We start from the raw sequence: 23,186 nt of genomic DNA on the forward strand, positions 1-23,186 counted from the left end.
TTGTTCAAATATATTATGGTTGCGAGAAAATGGACATGTATAAAATACATAACGGAAACAAATTCATAACTAAATTAACATAAAGGAATAATGTAATTTAATTTTAAATTAGAACATATGGAATCGAACTGTTGCCTTAAAATATAAATACTTATTTAAATTTCATTTAATTATACTAATAAATAAATATAAAAAATCATTATGACTACAAAATAAACAAACCTTTTTTTATTATTCATATCAATAGAAAATACACATATGGTATTAAAAAAAAATTAAATTTGACACATTCATTTAAATTTTTTGCCGTTCAAAGCAAAGATCCTACCTATTCAGCCATGGTACTTATTGAGGTCCTATTACTTTTCGTAATACAATTTGCTTTTCTGCAATTATTTCATCTAAAGTGCACCGTAAATGATAAATATGGTTTTATTTTATTTAGATTAAATATACTATAATACTATATATTACTAAAAAAAATAATAATATTCAAAACTTCCAACGGACAGAAATAGCAGCTTGTCTAACTTAGGAAACCACTGGTGATTTAGTAATTACGAAAGTTTAATACCTTGGTTTCGTAAATAAATAACAAATACAAATTTGTAATCTTTGGAGTAGAACTTTAGTCTGCAGAGTAAACATAACACAGATGATTTATATTTTATACTACCGTAATCTAAACACGATACTGTTATACTATACAATTAATGTATACAGTAGTTATACTTAATAATAAAGCAGAGAACTACTGTTGGTATCTTTCAATTTATTTTATCATTTATCTCCAATTATCGAAACTATTTACAGTCCAGTCGGCCAGAGATTGCATATCTGACAGATCGTGAACGAATGGCTGATGTAACTTTGGAATGGCGTACATTTTACTATACAACCTTATATATATTTTATTTACCTTAATAACGATTTATATTATTATAAATTTAATAATAACTACAGCTTACAACAACATTTTTTTAAATATATTAGGAACGTAGTTTTAAAGTCAAACTATGTCAAAGTTATGTCAACTATTTGTTTTTGTAGTGATGTGAAAAAAAATGGAGGCAATTGTTACTGTTATGTGCAATTTTTGTTTTTATATGTATTCTCTTGCTATATTATATGATAAAACTTTCAAAAACAATTTCTGTATCTCATAAGATTAATAATATTATAAAATATAATGTAATAAAAATAAGAAAATAAGTCGATTTAAATAAATAGATAGATAACAATAAACAAAATGATTATATATTATTAATGTTTTCTTTATTATACATCACTAGTCGTCACGAATTGACGGGTCAGAGGATCCGAACTGCATGTATATTAATTAATTTAAAGGAGTCGTAAATACATTTTTATTTTCTGAATTAGCGAACATTCATTCATTACACGTATTGTCAATTAATAAATTATTTAATCCGACGTTCCAATTATTTTATTTCATAAGAATCTGTTCGCTCATGAATCTCAGAGATTTAAAAAATGATATTTTTATTAAAAATGTATTATCGAGTAATTAATTTCATTTAACGAATGTCTGTTGTTTAATTTCAAGATTTATCCTTTTATAATACTTCAATACTTTGCTGAAAACATATTTATTATACGTATGCAGTCGTGCGTGTCTATAATAAGTAGTATTTTATTATTCAAAATTTCAACACGCTGTATACATTGAAAATATCATACAAACAGTGTTTCAAATTCTACGTTATTTCGTACGCAATCTTTCTTTCCTATTTATATCAATTGATCATTTAGTTAATTCATTATCATAAAGTTATTGCTTATTTTCAAATATTATAAAACAAAACTAAGAAAATATTTAAATATATATATAATTTATTGAAGAAATATAATATGAAAGTTCAAACGTATCTCATAATGGACTTCAATTTCCTTTTTATTTCCGATCCACTATGATTTTATTCGTTGTTTAGAGTTGACCTAAAGGAATTCACTAAACAAAAATATGCTATATGTAATAATAAAAAAATTCTTATACAACTTATCTAATCATTTGCTGTTAGTAATAGAGAAAAAGTATTATCGTGATCTATTCAATTATGAAAAGACAGAATTTCGTTTACTCAGCACTTAATTGCTACTGGAAAGTGAAATAAAATTATTTATTACACTTGACTTTAGATCTTACTTAAATTACCTGGATACAGGTGACGAACAGTAATATACGAATCGTAATATAGAATGAGATTTGTTTCCACATGTATGTATTACATGACGTAATAATGAAATTTAAAAATTTAATCCTATGTCGGAGTTAAACAAAAAAATATTACATCATTTGATGAATGATTTCCATTTGAAACCTCTGATATTTATGTGAAGCAACATTTTATAACAGATTTATATCTTCAAATAAATTCCAGCAGTTATAGCATTATTTACAGTTATGTATTAGTAATCAGTTTTATGAACAAAAGCATTTTAAAGCGCTTTTTTTTTCGTAAATACCACATTGATATTACAAGGCTCCAGAAACAGGTATTTTCCTATTATCCTACGTTTAATTTACTATTAACCAATACAAAAAAAAGTATTTGTGTAAATCCTTATTTATTTTTGTTTGAAAGCGTATAGCTTTGTTCGAACCGAACCATTACTCATAACAAGAGCAGAGTATTGAGTATTCTGAGAATAATGAGTCGGGGATGTTTAGAATTTACTTGTCATTTGTATATAATTTTTTTTTATATTTTTAATTTATCATATATTAAAAAATTCTTACTTCAATGGTATAAGGTTCATCGTTGACACAAATTGCTTCAATATTATGTTTTATTCTTGGTCTAAATAATGTGGGAGCAGGATGGATCGAGACAAATATTATTACTCTCTCCTTCATTGACATACATTTTCGTTGTATATCTTTCCGGCTGACTGGTAGAACGAGAGAGTATATATAGAGCATATATATTCTATATACTTACTGTAGTATGTAGAATACAGCTATTTTGTTCTCAGGAGATCTGGGGCTGTGCATTCCGTGCCTGCCTTAGTTTCTCATCACTTGAATATGTGACATGTAGGTACTTGGATATTATTTAATGATTCAAAAGTATTTACTGACTGATATTTAGATGAGATTTTTTTTTAAAGAAAATTTATAGTAATAATAAAAATGGTAAGCAAGATTAGTTTCATACACAAAAAGTAAAAACTTAGTACATACAGTAGCCTTAATATAATGAATACTTTATTTTTCTTTTAACAATAACACTAATATGAATTTACAAACATAATTGACACGAACGTAACGATCCATGCAATTGCAATATCTACAAAATAATAAGCACATTCTTTGAAGTTACGTCTCTTCTATATTCGTTAAGTTAAACAGATTATTTCTTTTATATATCACAAAAATACATACGATTATACAACATAACAAACGGTCCTAAGTTTTCTTTACTTCATAAATTAATAAACTTAAGAACTATTTAAAATATTAAATAAGGTCTCCTTAATCAGAAATCGAATAGACATTATTTTTTATAAGTAATTGAATTTTATTGCTTATTTTAATGAAGCGTATGTTGTTCTAATAACTTTTGCATTATTTTTTTACATTAGCTTTCACTATTGTATAAAAATTTCCATTATTCATATTTTTACCTAATCATAGCAAGTTCATGTATATGACCAATTAAATTATTGACGTTCGGGACCATGTTTTAAGTGTACTAAGTATTTTAATAACAAAACCATCTCATTTTCAACACCCACATATTTAGATTTAACAGAACACTACAAGTATTGATTAATAGATTTATTTCTAAAGTCATGGAATAACTCCCATAGCTTTAATTGTATACAAACTATGAATACCGGTATTGCAAACTTCGGACACCGATGGTGACTTAATAATTGCCAAAGTTTAATCCCGGTTTAGTGTCCTACGTAAATAATCCGAGATTTAAGCTTAAACCGCCGCTCCAATAACGTGCTCGTAAAGATGTTACGAACTTACTTGAGCTTTAACATGTTGTTGTTTATGTGATTCTTTATTGAAAATATTGTACAATAAATTTTTTATTACTATATAAAAAATAAAATACGTAATTTTAAGGGTCAAAAAACTTTTGATTGTCAAGTTATTATATATATATCATCATATATAGAGAGAGATATCGATATATATATATATATACATTGTGCATCGATATCTGTTCTGGAGTACACTTATATGTATCTAATAGAAAGAGCTCTGAGTTAAACAAATATATCAATATATAATATATAATATATTTATAATGATAGTTGTTAATACAAATATCTCTAAACATGTTAGAATAATAATTTAATACTTAAGTTATAGTCCGTAATGATAAAGAGCGTTTTTTGACTTTAAAATTCCGTAGAGTTACAGGAAAATTGAAATATGGCTCTAGTCGACATAATAATCAACTTACTCAGTTGGGTATGTAAGACCAGCCTGTAAAAATTGGGCTAATGTGATACTGTAGCTGACTTTTTGTTCATCTATATGAAGCCCACATCAACTTTTTATAGTATTTTTCTTTCTGCTCCTCATTCATCTTCTTTTTACCAAATTTTCCTTCTTAATTGATTTACAGTAGCATTTATTTATTTTACATACTTAATAAATAACTGTACATATATATTTAATTTTATATTAAGGTAAGATGTATAAAATACAATTTGAACAAACATTATATAATCAATAAATCATAAATAAGAAGACATTTCGTTTAAAATGTAAACAATAACACCTTTCATTATGAAGGATACTCCATATGTGAGAGAATCAGAACTCGTTAAGAGCAAACAAAAGATATAATCGTTGATCATTAAGAGTGCCATTGTAAAGTTAAATTACTCGTGTGTATTCTAAATTGTATTGTATTTTAAGTCCATTGTATTGTATCAGTATTATTTTTCAAACGCTTTATATATTTACAATTACATACTAATGTTTTAACGGGGAATTTTTTCTTCTCATTACTAAGTTTAGAAATAACTATGATATAGATACGATTATGTGAATTAAATTTAACCACATAGTTCAAAACAAATCATTTATGAATGACTTATGCATTGGTTTTTCTTCGACAGATCCAAAACAGGTCTGGTATTGGAGAGCGTTCAATTTCCCGTTTATTTCCTGTCCCCATTGTTTTCATATGTTGTCCACTTTAATGGCATAAATTCGAGTTAACCTTATGACACAATAAATAAATTACCGTTTAGTTCTTTTACTTTTAACCCAAATATAACGAACTGTTTTAATATTATGCTAGTTTTCGAGATATATGCTTATATTTAGATAAGGAGCGTAAATGATTTCGCTTCATTTATTAAAAAACAATATCCAGATGACATCCCATTATTATTTTAACAGATGGCTCTGGAATAAAAACATAGTATTGGTTTTACGATACAAGTGAACTTTTTTTTAAAACACTAATCAAAAAAAGTACATTATTGTTTTTTTTTTTTTGGGAAATGAGAATTTAAAAAGAGAAATATAATATCCAATCAATATTATCATTATAGCTTAATAAATGGTAAGTACAATGTTTATTATTTAGCTAAATCACCAATCCATTAACGGATGTAGGTCTTTAATTGACTTCCAGCGCCAATGCCTAAGTCCTCAGATCCCCTGTGGGCCAAGCCACTCCTCGATTTCCGATGCCTACTTTAAGCTCACAATCTCTAGATATTCTACGAGCGTAATGCTAACGTTCACTTTGCTCTATAGTTCTTTATTTTAGAAGAAAACTCTGAAAAGCAATTGTAGTCATTTATATTTCACATCCTTTAGTCAACACTGACATACATACAATTTTTTTTTCGAGGTTCACTGTACTATTTGGAGTGACAACTTTGGAAAACACTCGTCAATCTCAAAATGATCTTCATATAAATATTGGTAAGACTGAATCGGAAATTTATTACAAAACAAATAAAACACATTGCTCAATTTTAAAGTTTCTAGCAGAAAGTCATTAATTGTAATTGAAGTTGAAAAAAGTTGGACATTTGATTGATTGATGATTTTCATTTTAGTTACAACATCTATGATTTAAAATATGGTTTTAAAGTGACTTTCTTTACATGACAATTGACATCTTATTACTAAAACCGCGAGCTTAGACACTTGGTCTCTAAAATCTGACATCGATGTTACCATGCTTATATTTCTTGATTATTGAAATCGTTAAATCTAATAAAACGTTTACTTCAGTGCGACTCTAGATCAGGTCTAGTTTAATATTCTAGGTTAAATGTAACATCCAAATCCAATAACAATTTTAAAATTCTAAATGAAATTAAAATGAGTTATTTATGCAAATTTCATTCTACATAACAAAGATTTTTAATGGACTTTACATAGAGTTTATTCGAATAATATTTCATATTTGAAAACATTCAAAATGTATATCTCCTAGCGGTTTTTAATGCAAGCACTTAGCCAGTATAATAATGTCATTTTATAGTGAAGTAGAAAAGCAAATAAAATGCTACAAAGTACTGTTTCCAAGTATGTTAAATAAGTGGGGATAATTTAGTACAACTTGAAGAATATTTATATATATATATATATATATATATATATATATATATATATATATATATATATATATATATATATATTATGTATAAATAAAAAAAACTCTTCAAACACATGCTTCTCGAACGTCAAAGTTCATAAACGAATTTTGTTCTGAACCTTTTTGAAACTTCTTAGTGGAAATTGCTATTTAACCTTTATCACAAAGCAGCTATAACATTCTACTCACGGGAGGGTAAAGTCTAGAATATTTAGAGCTCTCATCAAATATGCACACTCAGCATATGTAAACACTATAACAAATATGGAGTAATTAGCTAAATTTACTCAAAGCTTGGCCACGAAACAAGCGAATTTATTAGTAAATTAGGTTTGATAAATAAATTTTTGTAGAATCATTATTATATTCATTGCAAGAAAGAAATATTTATTATATATTTTTTTTAATAAATATTAATTATTATTAATGTTAAATCATAAAAATTAAAAGTACGTAGCTCAGTACTAGTATCTCGAGTAGTAAGTTATTCTGAATTTCATTTGTTATTTCTTATTTCTGGATCACTTTACCTCTAATTTCCTGGCCAGTATGTATACCCATATATTCGACTCTAGTAAATTGTCACTCTACAAATGTACCTTAACAAGCCCGTACACCTCCGAGCATACTAAAGGAATACATAATGACTTCAGACGATACAGAATGTCTTAACAGCACTGCTTCCTTATTGAATTATAAAACTGTGCAGATGTTTACTCAAATAATATTATTAAGAAGAAATAATTAATTTTATATATTAATAATAAAATTATATTAATGATAGTTTTCTATCTGTTTTATTGCCTAAGCTATTCTGAATAAACCGAAATAATTTATATTTAAATAAATAGTTATGATCGGTTTAATTATTTACTAGCTTCGAATGCGATTTTATTCGAATTACTAAATTACGCGGAATTTCGTTCGGTTGTTTCAAAGCTTAGTAGTTAAAACACGCAATACATAAAATTAAGATGTGAAGGTGCAATTATTGGTATAAACGTGATAATTTATACATGGACTGTGAGAATAACGACGGAAAAATATAGATAAATAAATGTAATTTTATACTTTTGCTGTGCCCGCGTGCATACAGCTCGTTACGTACAAGAGTTTAGCAAATAGACATCCCCGTTTTTCTTCGTATAGACTCAATTGCGAGCTCTTTGTTCTATCCCTTCGGGCCCTTCCTTAAATGATGATAGTTATACCCTTTGAAACGAAATTAGGGTGACCTTTCCTGTTGATTGTGTTGTCATATGTAAAACGGGGAAATAGGTTGGGTTATTTCGCCTAATTTCAAGATATACAATACAAAAAATGAATTTAATTGTCTCTCTAAAACTTTTCTATTTTGAAAAGTTTCTTGTAACCTGTTTTTCTCCAAAAGTAAGATTTTGTACGACAAAATATAATGCTATGTTTTTTCTGTGATTAAAACCGCATATACTATATATATACTTTAAAAATGTGATAACTATTAGATAACCTTATTTTATTTGTTACCAGTTTTGCACCGCTTGTATTCTAAAGTAACTTTTTAATTTTTCTTAATTGAGTACTTACAAACTTTCTTAATTTCCCTTTTTAACTTTCCCCACCTTGATTATTATTTAAAAATAAATCTTTTTTTATATCAATTTATATTTGTCGAACAAATTTTAATTGACTTTATGACAAAAGAAATTGGTATATATTTTTTTTTGGAAATCCTCTTTAATTTTTCATATAACTAATTATTAATTATTAATTATTACGTCACTTTAAGTTATGTTTATTTATGAAGTCCATGAGTATCTCAAAAACTATGGAGTAATAAAAACGAAACGCTTTGTTATATTAAATATTTTCAAATGGACACATTAAAATTAGATTAAGTTTTAACGCGTTTTTTATTATTTTATAACTTTATAAGAAACTTTCATCTCGTCTGCTCGTGTTCACTGTTAGTGTAAACGAACGGAAACGTCGGGATTATGTAGTTATAAAATGGTAACAAAACGCGTAATATCCGAAAAGTAACTAATTTAAATTAAACGCTTTTGATTGAACGGTTTCTTGTATTTAATATTGTATTGTACAAAGAAGTTTTTCTCTGATACCACAGATCCGTAATTAAAAATCATACTTATATTTTTATCTTATAACAAACCTATGATTTCAGGTCAACGCTGTTGCAGCTCAAACACAGGGTGAGTCAAATATTTATTACCATTTACTGAAACATATTATTGCACTTAATATAATTTTATATAAAATTAACTTGCATACTGACTGAAACTTTTTTATTTAACTTTTAGTGATAATACGTATATAATCAAGTTGTTTTTTTTTTATATAACTCGCCGTCTGGTGCTCGAGATTACGGTATTTTAATTAAAATTCCTCATTATGTAAAATATGTTTAATAATGCAGGCCCAGCATAACTCTCTATCAATGGTTCGTTTTATAACGGATAAGGAACTTTAATACAGCATGTGTGTTACGGCTAAGGAAGTTATTTAATTGAAAATTTACCCTACAACCATATATCCCGCAGCTTGTTTTGATCTACTACCAACAATAAGTTGCGTTTTGATAACATTACTTACTAAAAGTCCTTGAGATTGAATCCACGCTGTTTGATTGAATAATTTATGCTGTAGAATTTTACTTCCAAAATATTTCTTGACCTCTGTCGACACCCAATCAGAAAATAAGATTTTTAGGTTTTAGTTGTTAGATATAGAATTGTCCTCGAACCTTAACTTCAGGTATTTCATTGGGACCAAGGACAGGGTAGCTGCAAAGACAATGCTGCTGCGAGATCGAATCAGGTTAAGACCAAAAAAAAGGAAGAGGTTAAAACAAAATCGAGTAAATGTAAATTAGCCAGACTTCCAGTATTTTACTGGATACATTTTGTCTTTGTGTACAGAAATTGTTCTTTTTTATTCCTTTGACCCCTTCGATCATCGGATAACAAGAAGCACGGTGGGCTCCATCCTTTTGTTGCAACCTTTATGTTATCTAAACGAAGCGATACGCTTCTTACTTCTTCATGCAAATGGCAAAAAATTTGAACAGTTTGCCTGCATCTGTGATCATTCACATTTACAATTTCTATGTCTTCGGGACGAGAACGAATGAGTTATCACTGAGAAAATGCATTGACTACGTACGGATTAATTTTCACCAACTATCAAAAGCAAGAATAGTTGAGCAGTATCCGGTCGAAAAAAAAATAAGTTTATATTTACAGCAATGCAATATACACATCAAACGTGAATTGTAATTACGTCATTATAATTTGTTTTTAACTTATCAAAGTCTTGATTCACTTTAAAATTCGAAGTTTTCCGTTTATTGATATAAACTTTTAATAATTTTTATTTAAAATATCAGTCAAATAATCTTCTTTTATTTCACTTAGTTTATATTCGCTAGCGAATGATTGTTGTTAAAAAGAAAAATAGTTTCCAACGATACATATAAAAGGTAGCACTAAACTTTAGTTATTTTATTCATTTTTATTTTCTAAAAGCCTCGACGTTCAACAAAAAATATTTCCGTGATATTGTTTTAATTGTGATGACTTTCGTACGGAATTGATGGTTGGATCCAATAAAATCAGGGAATTCAAGAGGTATTCATATGTAATATACGTGTGTCATAGGAGTAAACCAATTTAACTGGGGACGTGACAGTAGCGAGATGTTACACCTGCTACTCATCTGACATCATGACACTCGCGTTCCATCTAATAATGGAATTTATTAATGTATGATATCAAATACATTTCAGTTTTATTCATAACGTGTACCAAAACAAGATTTCTCTTCTTTATGCTATCGTTTGCTATTAGTACGAGCCTCTATTTCAAATGAAGAAACTTTAAGGCATTCCTCAAAAATTAGACTATAAATACTATGACTACATTTGTAAGAGCTAATCCAGATATCTATATTATGTGTTTTTTATAAAATAAAAGCACCAAATATATTTGGACACTGAATATGTAATCACTAAACCCAATACAAAATCCAATTTAGATCAAAAGTTTTTCCATCTCTGTTGCATAAACAAGTCAATATTTATTTCGTAGTATATCCGTGTGTTCCATTTAAATGAATTTAAACAAAACCATTGATCTCATGTATCTAACTGTTTAAAATTAGATAGACGATGATACAAGTTTTTTCGTTTATCTGGCCCTTGGCCTTGAAATTTTTTTTTATATCATGAAATGAACTTGGCTCTACGGACTTTAGGGTTTTATAATTTCCACGTTATCGAGTTAGAACTACAAAGTTTGAATTATATTGACTAGACACTCATCTAATTCACCCTTATATTCTCAATTTTAAAAGCACGAAATGTACCTACATATACTATTGAAACATAAAATGAATGAAACATGAAATATTACCTACATATACTATTACACAACTAGACAGTAGGAAGGTTTAAGTTCCTTTTACAATAATGGTCAGATTCCGAACGATTTACATTTATGTGGTTCATACTTTCTTTTCATTGATGTGATAGTGATCCCTCACTAGAGTGAAAAATAAATTAAAATTAAAGATCTGTAAATGATACTATAATGATATATATTTTAAAGATTCTTATTAAATAATTATTGGGTCAATACCAGAATCGATAAATACACGTTCAAAATTTTAAGTTCATAAATAAAAATATACACAAATTTTTCAATCTGAAAACAAATATTCAGCTAGCTGTAAGAGTTTGATGATTTTCAATATAAAGAGCCGTAGATCAACGCCGACAAATTAATACGGTGCAATTAAAACTGAATGAATTACAGATATTACAAAATTGTGAAAACGACTTGCTTTATTGGGGTTTTAATTGATATTATAATCCGTATTTTTCCATACATTTTGATTAAAGTTTTTTGGATAATTCATCATCATCATCATCATCATCCTATGGGAGCCCACTGCAGAGCAAAGGCCTCTTCTCACATGGAGAAGGTAAGAGCATTAATCAGCACGCTTGCTCAAGACGGGTTGGCGATTTCAAACTTATAATTTGAAATTATAAGTCCAGGTTTCCTCACGATGTTTTCATTCACCGTCTGACAGTTTTTTGCATTGTCATCAATTTTGGATCTTAAAATGCATATATTTATGCATATGCAAAGTTACGTAGTAAATATAGTTTTTCTTTTTCTATTCCAGACGGTTAATAGAGAAATATAGAACCGAATACCAATACGAACACGAGAAAATAATCTGTTTTCACTCAAATTCTCAATCCTTTGAAGCTCCGTTACTAATTGAAACGAAAAAGTAAAATTTTATTTTACTACGTCGAGAACCCTGGATGAAAAATATTTTTTTTAGCAAAAGTTGTATTTTATCGGAACATTCTTTGTTTGTTTAGAAATATGATACACGCAACAGAGACTTGTAACTTTATACGATTAGTAACAAAATAAACTACGACTGAACTTCATTTTTTGATAATATTTATATTTTTGATTTTTAGCATCCATGAAATCTTTTAGATGTCTGTATTCTAATTGATAGTTACGCAGAACAAAAGACAGCAGTTATTTACCAGACAATATACCTTTCGACGAAATTCCTAATTAATTAACTAGAAGCAACGCTTACTTTAAATTTATACAGGTAAAGTAATAGACGATTCTTAGAATAGAATTCTTTATAATTAATTTTATTTAAACCTTTTCAAATTACTAGCGAAACATCTGAGAGCCATCAGTATTATAACAGCAGTTCGTGCGAATAACACTGAAATATTTGTTCAAGTGCCACCTCATAAACGTCTATCTGACAATGTAACAGACACATTCCGCACATGTATCACGTTTATCCCTTGTAACTTGAAATGCAGCATTTGTCTTGTAATTTACATGATTAGATTCGAAAGATGTTTCAGTAATTATTATAATAAAATAATAGATATTTATTTTTGTAAATGAAATATTTGAATTATTATGAAAGGACTCTTGTGTTTGTGTGATAATTCATGTGATGAAAATAACCAGCCACTTTCGTCCTATTTTTATGTTATGTCAAATATTTCAGTACTATTTTACATTTAAACATCTACTAGCTGTAGGATTGTAATTCTGTTATGTTATATATAGTATTATCTTATTATTTATATATGCTATTTGTATTCAAGTGTCTAATAAAATAAGCTTACTTTCTATATTCTGAAAATTACAAACAAATTTGTTGATACATAAAATTCTGTATTTTCTTTATTACCACAATATTCCACACACATGTCTAAATAAGAGATCTTTATACCCACCCATGGGAATACATCTATTTCCTTGAGATAACCAGAAAACATATTCGTCCAAAACAATATATTAAAGAAATATCATATTTATTGTAAACTTCAATACAAAACCCATTAATTTTAATCTTCAACAAATCTCATTTAAAATCTAAGACGTTTATACCATTAACCTATAAAACGTAAAACACGAATGAATATCATCAAATATTAAAAGCCTAGTCAGTAAATTGTGTGAGAACTAAAACATGTTTTCACTTAGAAAAGCGTAACTAAAAGGCTTTCTTCTTAGGAACCAATATAAAAATAAGCTGAGTAAAAACACAAAAAGGTCCTTTTATCGTGATTATGTGCATGTTCTATATACAATAGTAACTACAATTTTCATGGGTAACCTACAAGGCACTTTAGCAGATTGCAAACCTGACCTATACACTGATATAACTCACTGGAACTGTTCATCGAAATGGTATTTTTATATAATTAACGTGGTAATTATAAAAATGTTAAAAATCTGTCCTTTGTAGTCTATTTTTTAAACACTATTATCTGATTTACATCTTAATTGATCTCAGCAAGTAATTTTTGCAAAAATTTTCAATTACATTTCGCTTCTATTGTCTGTAGCGTTATAAAAGTCTTGTAGATTTTCTCGGTAAATGAATCATCTTATACCGAAATACTTTTCGAATCCTAACCAGTGATTGCTGAAACAAGGGTGTAGCACGAAACAGACAAACTTTTTATATTTGTATAAGTATAGATTCATTATATGACTATATATTATTCTCAGACTTTTCTCAATGAAAGTGCTACAAATACATTTATTTAATATGTCATATATACATACTTGAAATAAAATAATATAAAACTATATTAGATTCCCCGAGATATAATTAGACCATTATTTTATTTCTCTTATAGTTTTACTCTTTTATTGTTGTTTTTAGATCATAGTTAATAAACGCTTTGATCAGAATAATTTTCTCTGCGTATTTTGACATCTTATATTCGAGGTCTGTTCTTCACTTTCACGTATGAAGTCATATATATAAAAGCTAGCTAACAGCGTTATATTTATTTGTGTTAATTTTGATATAATCTATCAGATATTAGTCTCATTTAATTTAAATGTTTTTCTTAATGTTGAGCAATATTTCTTTAAAATAGAATTACGTTCGGTTCAATAAATATACGTTAAAGAGAAAACTTTATAAAGGGGCTGAAACTTTTGAAACATCACAAAGATTATGTTGTTATTATATAAAATTTCATGAAGATAAAAGTTAAGTTAGGGCAATTAAAGCATCTAAGAAGCACTCATATTCATTGCTGTAAAAAATTCTCATCCAGAAAAAGCTACGTTACGCATGTGTAAAAAGTGTTTAAAACATAGCCACTTCCAGTTAAACACTCCGCCACGCCTCGCTTCGTATTTACGACAGGTGTTCGCGAACCGTTAAGTAGGCTTTAAAAATTCAAGAGTGTAAGTGCTTTGTGAAATTTTTAATGTTTAAAAGTCTGACACAATTAGGAAATTTTCATGCGTCTTGAGACTAAACTTTGAGGTACGAACTTATTCCAAAGATAAGTTTCTGGATTTAATAATACAGCGAGGTATCACTAGCATACAGATGCATTAAAAGAAAAGGCAAATATTTAAGGATAAATGCACATAAAAATAAAGATTTGATAAAAAGGAACTGGTGTGAATTTGATAGCAGATATTTCACGTAATGTTTACAATATAAATAACATTTTTATGTATGTATTGATTTCATCGAAAGATTTATTTGCAAATGAGATACACACGAGTACATTCCAAACAATTTTCGGCTTCACTGATCTGAATAATGTTATTTATCTACTCCAGCGCTGTTAATATATTATAACACAAACCGCGAGGGTTTCAACTTACAATTTTGGTTACACTATCCCGTATCAATACTGGAAATGTATGAATAATGTGACTTAGAATTATGTTTTGCTACCCACTTTATAACGAGTCCAACTAAACATCAATAATTTTCTTCTATAAGGCAATATATATATATATATATATATTTCTTTTAAAATAATAATCTCATTAAATTGAAACTCATAGAGGCGTGAATTATTAATGAAAAGCGTTGTCCTAAAAATAAATTTCTTCCTGTAATATATTAACAATACATTGATTACCTGTTATAGGGATATCACATATAATCAGTTTCTGATATATAAAATGTGTTAGTAACGTGATAAGCGACACGCCTAATGAGACGTTGATCATGAAGATTACCTGTCATAGTTTAGTTAAAGCAAACGGTATGTTAAGTAGAAATTTGACACAGATATTGTTACGAAAGTCCAAAGATATCTCTCAGTATCAGCTTTAGTCACTCACTCTTATTGTGAACACGTACCTTAAAGATGTTATAAACCCATATCAAATCGAACAATGTGCTAAGAAGATTTACTATTTTATTGGCTAGAAAAGTGTAGCTTTATTAAATTATTTAATTGTTTATGCTTTAAAGTGTAATAAATACAAACATTCATAAAATATATACTAACGAAATTTTGCATTTCTAAGATTTGATTTGTAGTTTTTTCAGTGATATATCTTTAGATTACACTTACAAAAATTATTTAAACATAATAACAGTTATACTTATATAAATGTACATTTCTGTAATACAAACATTGCACGAACTTTATACTTAATTATATTTAGTAGACAGTAAATTACTATAATGACATAACCCCAAGTCACTTAAACTTATTCATAAATAAATAATTAGTAAGTTTCTTTGATACGAACAAATATATTTTATCTGTTATATATTTTTATATTATTTCAATATTTTTCCATCGATTAAAATATATTTCGTATATAAACAATATTACACACGAAATACTCAGATATTTTTTAACACCGTTTTTGCGAATACCTTTAGCTTTATAAAAAACAATTTATGGTGAGCGTGAATTACGTCAAATCACTCAAGTAATAAGAATAAAACTTTTCTCTTAGCAACATTCATTTGGACTTTCAGAAGCTTAAAAGCTTTAATATTATCATTGCATTACTCTGATGATACATCATTTATCAATTCATATTATTTCTATACCATTTTTAGTTTAGAATTCCATCTGATTAAATTTTTTTTTTTTCAATACAACCATTAGAGAAATCGAAGCATATCTATATATTTTTTGTTATCCTAACAAAAGTAAAGATGAATTTAATAGTTAATAACAGTGAATATTGAAAACATAAAGTAGTGTAGCTAGCACTTTCACTTTCGTTTCTTAAATTCACGAAATGTTGTTAATATGAAGGGACGGGAATATGTTGCCTCCAATATATTAGGGGCTACAGGTGTGTTGCTTCTGTAACTATGACATATTGGAATCAAAGAATTTAATAATGAAGGTAGTTTAAACAGATAAGAAGGGGGACTGCGTGGGTACTTGGCGTTTTTAACAAGTAAAATACAAACGTTCGATATACTATCATCGATTTGGTGAAGTTAGTCAAAATAGAAATTAAAAAACTTAATTTTTATTTAAAAATAAAGGAAATATAATCATTTATAAATACCAAATAAGTTATTTGCTTATAATGAATTACTTTCTCTTTCCTTTCCCTTCATGTCGTATTTTTTTTACCGCTATATGAATTCATTTAGCAGTTAAAAAAATCGCGGTTTTTTTCTCTGTAATTTCATACAATTACAAGAAATCACAGATAATAAACGCTGAGTAAAAAGAAACCTAAATACCTCATCAATAAAAGACGACTCGTTCACACAGTAGGTATGTGCTACATACTTAAAAAACTTTATCCTTCTTTTCCACTGTTTGTAAAGAATAGGTGGCGCCACCCGTGCCATACTAATTATAATATGCTATAATACTTAGAACATTTTTTATGATTGATTATAATTAATATAAAAGTGAAACATTGTAATTTAGTAATGGCAACATTGAAGTATGAACTCGTATTTGATAACTATAAATACTGGCTTCAGCCATTTTTTAAGACATTGCTAAAAGTAGCGCTGAACATTAAAAATCAAGAATGAAACTGTACCTCGAGCAGTATATTGTTTGTAGAAATGATGACGTCACCGTTGTTGTTATCATTTTTGTCGACCTCCATGTCGACAAAATAAACTCAAACACCGAGTCCAAGAAATAATGTATATTACTTCGGGTACCAGCATTGAACTGACTCGTCTTACAGTTGTCTCTCGTATTTATTAGAAGATTTAAAGAAAAATAACTTTTATGACTACCGTCATAAGCAAGTAATCATTTTTATACAATGCTTTATATTTTCTAATAACATTTCCTAAGTCGATATATTAATAATAAAATTTATTTATTTGTACATTTATTTTCTTACGCCGATATGTAATATAATTTTTATTTTTAATACAAATAATGTTCAACAGACCGCCATTCTCTTGTAAACGTTGAGACAAAACGCTATTGTTTATCAAAATTTTCTTAAAGCATCGTGAGATTCGGGAATCTGGTCTCGGTTTAACAAAAAGTGTGAGAAATATTGCAAAGGAAACTTTAGCCTGCTCACAACTGAATACATTCAGAATAATACAATTGGACATCGAAACCTTCTGTCCTACGAATTTGAATTTGTGTCCGTTTCGGCCCTTATACTTATAAAGATTTAAAATGCATGTGTCCCCTGAATCCATCCAAAGGAAGTATACAGAAAAGAGATTTAGAAAATAATAATCATCATCGTCATCATGATCAGCCTATAGGAGCCCACTGCTGAGCAAAGGCCTCTTCTCACATGGAGAAGGTTAGAGCATTAATCACCACGCTTGCTCAAGACGGGTTGGCGATTTCAATCTTATAATTTGAAATTATAAGAACAGATTTCCTCACGATGTTTTCCTTCACCGTCCGTCAATATAATAATATTATCGTGAAGTTTCTCTTTATATCTCCTATGTTTTGTTAATCTTTTTATTGAAAGGGTTTCTGTAGTTCTTTATCAAGAGATAAGTTGTCCTTTGTGCATCACATTTATTTTACAATGTTGCATTTTTTTTGGGACCAAAGAGCTGTGGTGGAAAAAGCCCGCAGTGATCACATCCCTCAGCTATGAGTACACGACGATAAAGGGAGAAATAAAGAAAGATTTTTTTAAATACACAAAAATGAACTTATTGGAAAGCATAGACAATTGAGTAAAATAGCATAAAATCCAGATCTATTTTTTACAGCTATACCAAACTTAATTTGTTACCTATTTCTTAATTTATTTTAATTTTTTTATATAAACCTCCTAAGAGTTATAAAAAACTCTTCAGAGGTTTTCAGGAAAGAACATAGAAATATTTTTTTTGAGCCAATAATTACACGATATTCAAAAAAATCACACAGTACATAAACATGTCGGTTATTTAAAGATGACCGATTGAAGGTGACTGCAATTTGTTTTGTTTTTTTTTTTTGCAATTTATCAAAAGAGTTTTAAACAGCTCTATATAAATTACCACACTCAACACTACACCAGTATAATATAATTGATCTAAGCATATTTTGAAAATAAATTAATATTCGTTGAACAATCACAAATATATTTTAAATCCCCCCTTTTAAAAGAGCTTTTAGCCTCACGGAGCATCTCAATGGCGACCAGTTTTATACTTTAAGCTTTCAAATCGGAAAATAATGTTATTTTCATCGCCACCTTACCGAGTACAAAAACACTCTCTTGGATTTACTATAAATAAAACACTCTGTCCGAACTTAAAATATTAGTTTATTTGAGAAAATTTATGACGAAGTACAGTTACAAAACATCACTGCTCGACTTTCACGACCTGTCCAAATTTTACTGATCATAAAGCAATAGGTTACAAACAAAAAGTCTAGAAAATAGTTATTATAGTCACATATTTATTTTATCCTGTTTAAGTAATACATACTAACTGGAAGATACAAACACCCATTTCAAATAAAATATTAAAATTAAAAAAAAAATACGATCTAAAAAATACGATCTCAAAATTTTTAACTAAGAATTCAATACAACAATGCTTGTTTTTTTTACGAAAATCCGTTTATGGTTTTATTCAATTATATAAAAAAAAAATAAAGTAACGTTGGTCTAGAAAAAAATATTACTGACATAAAAAAATATTTATACATAGTAAAAAGATAATTATTCTATATAATCAATTTGAATTTGAAAAAAAAATATCCCTATAAATTCATAATTACTATTGAGTATAAATCAGATCAATTCATCATATGTATATGACAGTGTGTAGAGGTAACCAATATAAAAATATTCGATAATCTGGATTAAAAAATAAAAATAAATCTTTCGCAAAACAAAACATCGGTGTTGAAATGCAATAAAGGTATTACGGGTCTTATTCACTCCTGTTTTAAGCTGGTGTGAAAAATTTTTCAAATGAATTTGTTAACTGACATAGAACTAAAACAGTTGAGAACAAAAGCAAATGAACAGGCTATTCTCTCGTCCAGCGGTTTTCGAACATATTTTTTTACACTTTGTTTTATTTATGTTATAATAATGTGATATACAAAATTTAATATAACGTTTTTTCAATCTAGTACTAAAGTATATAATTGCAACCTATGCAAGTTAATATTTCTTTATTCATAAATCTTAAATGATGGTTGTTTGTTATTAAGATTATTCAGCAAAAATGTATGAATAATGTTATTATATTTTTAACTTCCTGTAAATTAAAAAACATTTTTTCATACTGTAATGGTGCAAACAACATTTAGTCGTAAGAACCAATGCCAACCCGCCTGAAAGATTTCTAATGATTTTTGGACATTTGATCCTTATTAAAAAAAAGTTACTTTAATTTTATAAGCGCTGTATGTTTTCGTATACGTTTCAAAACTATGTTAAAATCAGCTTTTTTTTATAATAATAAATATATTTACGAATTATATTGACTTATGTTTTATTATATAACATATTTATAGTTACAATCTGATTTAGAAGCAGATGACTATTACGCGCCTTGTATACTTTATATTATTTATAAATCTTACTTTGTCTTATAATAGTACTGTCTGTATTACTAAAACTTTTCAATCAATCTCTCAACGAATATTATAACGAGTAAATTAAAAAAGTTTACATATGTTCAGAACTGCGGCTTGTAGATCTTTAGCTACTGAATTTAATTTACCATCGTTTTATTTTAGATCATATTTGCTTAATATTATTATAATGTATACAATTCAGAATTTACTGTACCGAAGTGCAGTATATTATAAGTATGCAAAAATGAAAATAATTAGCATATTCTTCTTGTTTTTTTATAATCTAAAATTGCAGACATGTCGTCATACCTCGTGTTTAAATCCTCCCCTAGTTGAATTTCTGCTTCGCGAAGCGATAGTCTAGTTTCAACCTATTTAGTTCAACGCGTCCCATGCAAAGTTATCGTGTGTCAATATTTTTTGTTATTTTATTTTGGTAGCTGGTGATCTGAAAAAATATAGTTAAAGGTATAATATTTGCTTGCGTATAAAGATGTAACTTTTAGTTGTTAACAATTTTATATAATAGGTAAAACGACATTATTATTTTACATCTTTTTTCATTAATTAAATTTGAATGTCTTTAAAATTTTATATTTTCACTTAATTTATTAGTGTTTAAGAGTGTATATATTTGAATAAATAATTTTAAGAGTTTGTCTAAAATTTTTACAGTAAAATATCTGTTTAACGATTTCATATTACAAAATGTTTATAGCACACTAAATTGAGGTTGGTATTATTTATTTGAATGAAACTAATATTTTCCGGATAATGCTACGCGTATTTTATTATTTTAAATACCACATACTCCCGACGTTTCGGTTACTTTTCAGCAACCGTGATCACAGGCAGCCGAGACGGTATTATTTATGTTGATGTGAAATAAAAATGCAGATGTTACGAAATAAAATTAATTTGATAAAATAAATAATTGATATTATTACAATTTCAACATCAAATTTTTCTCCTCTTTTTTTGCTACTAGGTCACCTTTTTTTCAATGTTAAGTTAGTGTTAGTGTTTGCATGCGTGTTCGTCCGAATGGACTTTGGAATTAGGGTTATAAAGTTTCTTAAAACAATACATATGGTAACTAAACAGTACCGACAACAACAGTCTTTACACACAACACAATTATGCCACGAGTTTGACTGCAAATAGCTACTGAGCTATACTGAATTTTCGAGACAAATTAAAGCCCATATCTTATTCCGGTCGCTTCATTTATTATTGTAAAGTTTCGTGAAAATTGGTCTAGTAAATTTTGCATGAAAAAACCATGAACATGCCTTCATCTACAAACATTTTTAAAAACTTTAACACTTATAATACTCGTATAATTATATCAAATAACCCGGCACCCGCACGGTGAATCCATTGAAAGCTAAGAGGTTTCTCTTTATATCTAAGTAATGTTTGTCTCTTTGATTATCAATTCGATGTGACAAACACGTCTGTCACCACATCATACCAAGTGATTGATTGAACTGTTATTTATTGAACAGATTTCAATTATTACGAACATTAAACTACTGAGAATGGCATCTTATTATTTTTAGTCTAAAATATTTAGGTATTTTCTTTTCAAAGCTATTATTATAACTTCATATCAGCTATGTAATCATACCAACTAAAGACCATGTTTTGCCATTATGCCGTTATTGCATGATGAAGAAATGATTTTTATAAATTCAAATTTTATGTAGTTTTTTTTTGTTTGTTTGTGATCACATCACACTTTGACATAAATACAAATAATACTATAAAACTCTTGGAAATTCAGATGTTATCGTAAAATAACAAAAAAAGGTTTAGAAATAGATAAAGCTCATGAATTTCGTATGTCCATACGCGACAGCATACTATTTATAGCCCATACTTTTTATTTAACTCTTTTAATGCAAAAAATAATATTTCAGACTCAGGAAGAGAGAAATTTAGAAGAAATAAGTGACAGTGACGAGTCAAATATATTCTGTCTGTGCATATTTTATTACTCTTATTGATGTATTTTTATTTGTCAATCGTTTCAATATATCCTTGTACTTTGGATTCAATTATACATTTCAATATCAAGACAACCGAAAGAAATTAAATACAGAAAAAATATATAAAACTAAAGAAACTTCATGAAAACTGTTATTAGGTCACATCTCACATTTTCCGTCAGGGGCCGACGTCACCCCGATTCCTCAGTCCACTGAATTTGATATTATATAACATTTAGGAATTGACAGCTAGCTATAAAAAATACATTTTTTTTTCTTGGGCAGTTGACGTACTAGTTACAAAAAAAAGATTTGTTTATTCTACACTTTTTCTAAAGGAATGTTAAGATATTTTTTCTCATGTAAATACTTCCACGAGATGACAGGTCAAGAAATATAAGTGTTATCTTTAATAAATGATGTTTTTATTATAGAGTATCAATATTTTTTTGGTACAACAATTCTATTCACTTAAAACGATACAAGATTATACAATGGGAGGAAAAATTACCAAAGACTATACCTACCTGAAATCTATTACAGGACGGTCGGCTAAATAGAATTTTGTCCCATATATTAAATGTTCTATCGAAAACTGTTTTAACTTACTTGTAAAGTAATAATGTCTATTGAACCCTCGTTTTTATATATGAATAATTTCCAAGAAAACCAATTTCTGATTGTTTTTGAATTTATCTTTTACAAAATTGCTTGATTTTAAGATTAAATCTATTGGAAACTGTAGGTAAAATAATAACAATGTACCAGAAATAATTCACTGTTATTTAACTTCATACAAATATTTATTTAAATGCTATTTGAATGACCTTCGTCAATATTTTATTTACCCCTTAGAACACTATACAAATCGAGTCTAAATCTGACACGTAACTTATCAGGTACATTCATCCGCACCAGGGAATCTCTAATATATCAGTCAGTGATTATGATTTCGTTTTTGCTACGAAATAACAACTCCTTAAAAATGTATTATAAATAATATTAACTTTAAAAATGTATCCCATAAAATTAAATACATTTTTATATTTTATTCACGAATGCAATAGCATTTTTAATGGATAGTATATCATAATATATGTATGTATATGAATCCCCTTTTTTATATGAAAGGTGGCAAAGGAGGAGACGGCCTAATTGGTGGGCAGTGGTCACCATAGCCCATAGACATCCCCAACATCTCTGTTGCAGATGCGTTGCCAACCTTGTTTTTTTAGGAAAAGGGAGGGG

General features: G+C 27.9%; 1 protein-coding gene across 1 annotated transcript in view; it reads left to right on the forward strand.

Annotated features, from left to right (window-relative positions):
* The window catches only part of LOC116773522 (cell adhesion molecule Dscam2-like), an 84,701-nt gene that overhangs the window by 18,312 nt on the left and 43,203 nt on the right, over window positions 1-23,186 (forward strand). Inside the window, exon 3 of the mRNA XM_061528675.1 lies at window positions 8,776-8,803. Coding sequence (XP_061384659.1) covers window positions 8,776-8,803 — 28 coding nt within the window. The remainder of the gene's footprint in view (window positions 1-8,775; window positions 8,804-23,186) is intronic.

Source organism: Danaus plexippus, assembly GCF_018135715.1.
Source record: "Danaus plexippus chromosome 22 unlocalized genomic scaffold, MEX_DaPlex mxdp_27, whole genome shotgun sequence".
Taxonomy (NCBI): Eukaryota; Metazoa; Arthropoda; class Insecta; order Lepidoptera; family Nymphalidae; genus Danaus; species Danaus plexippus.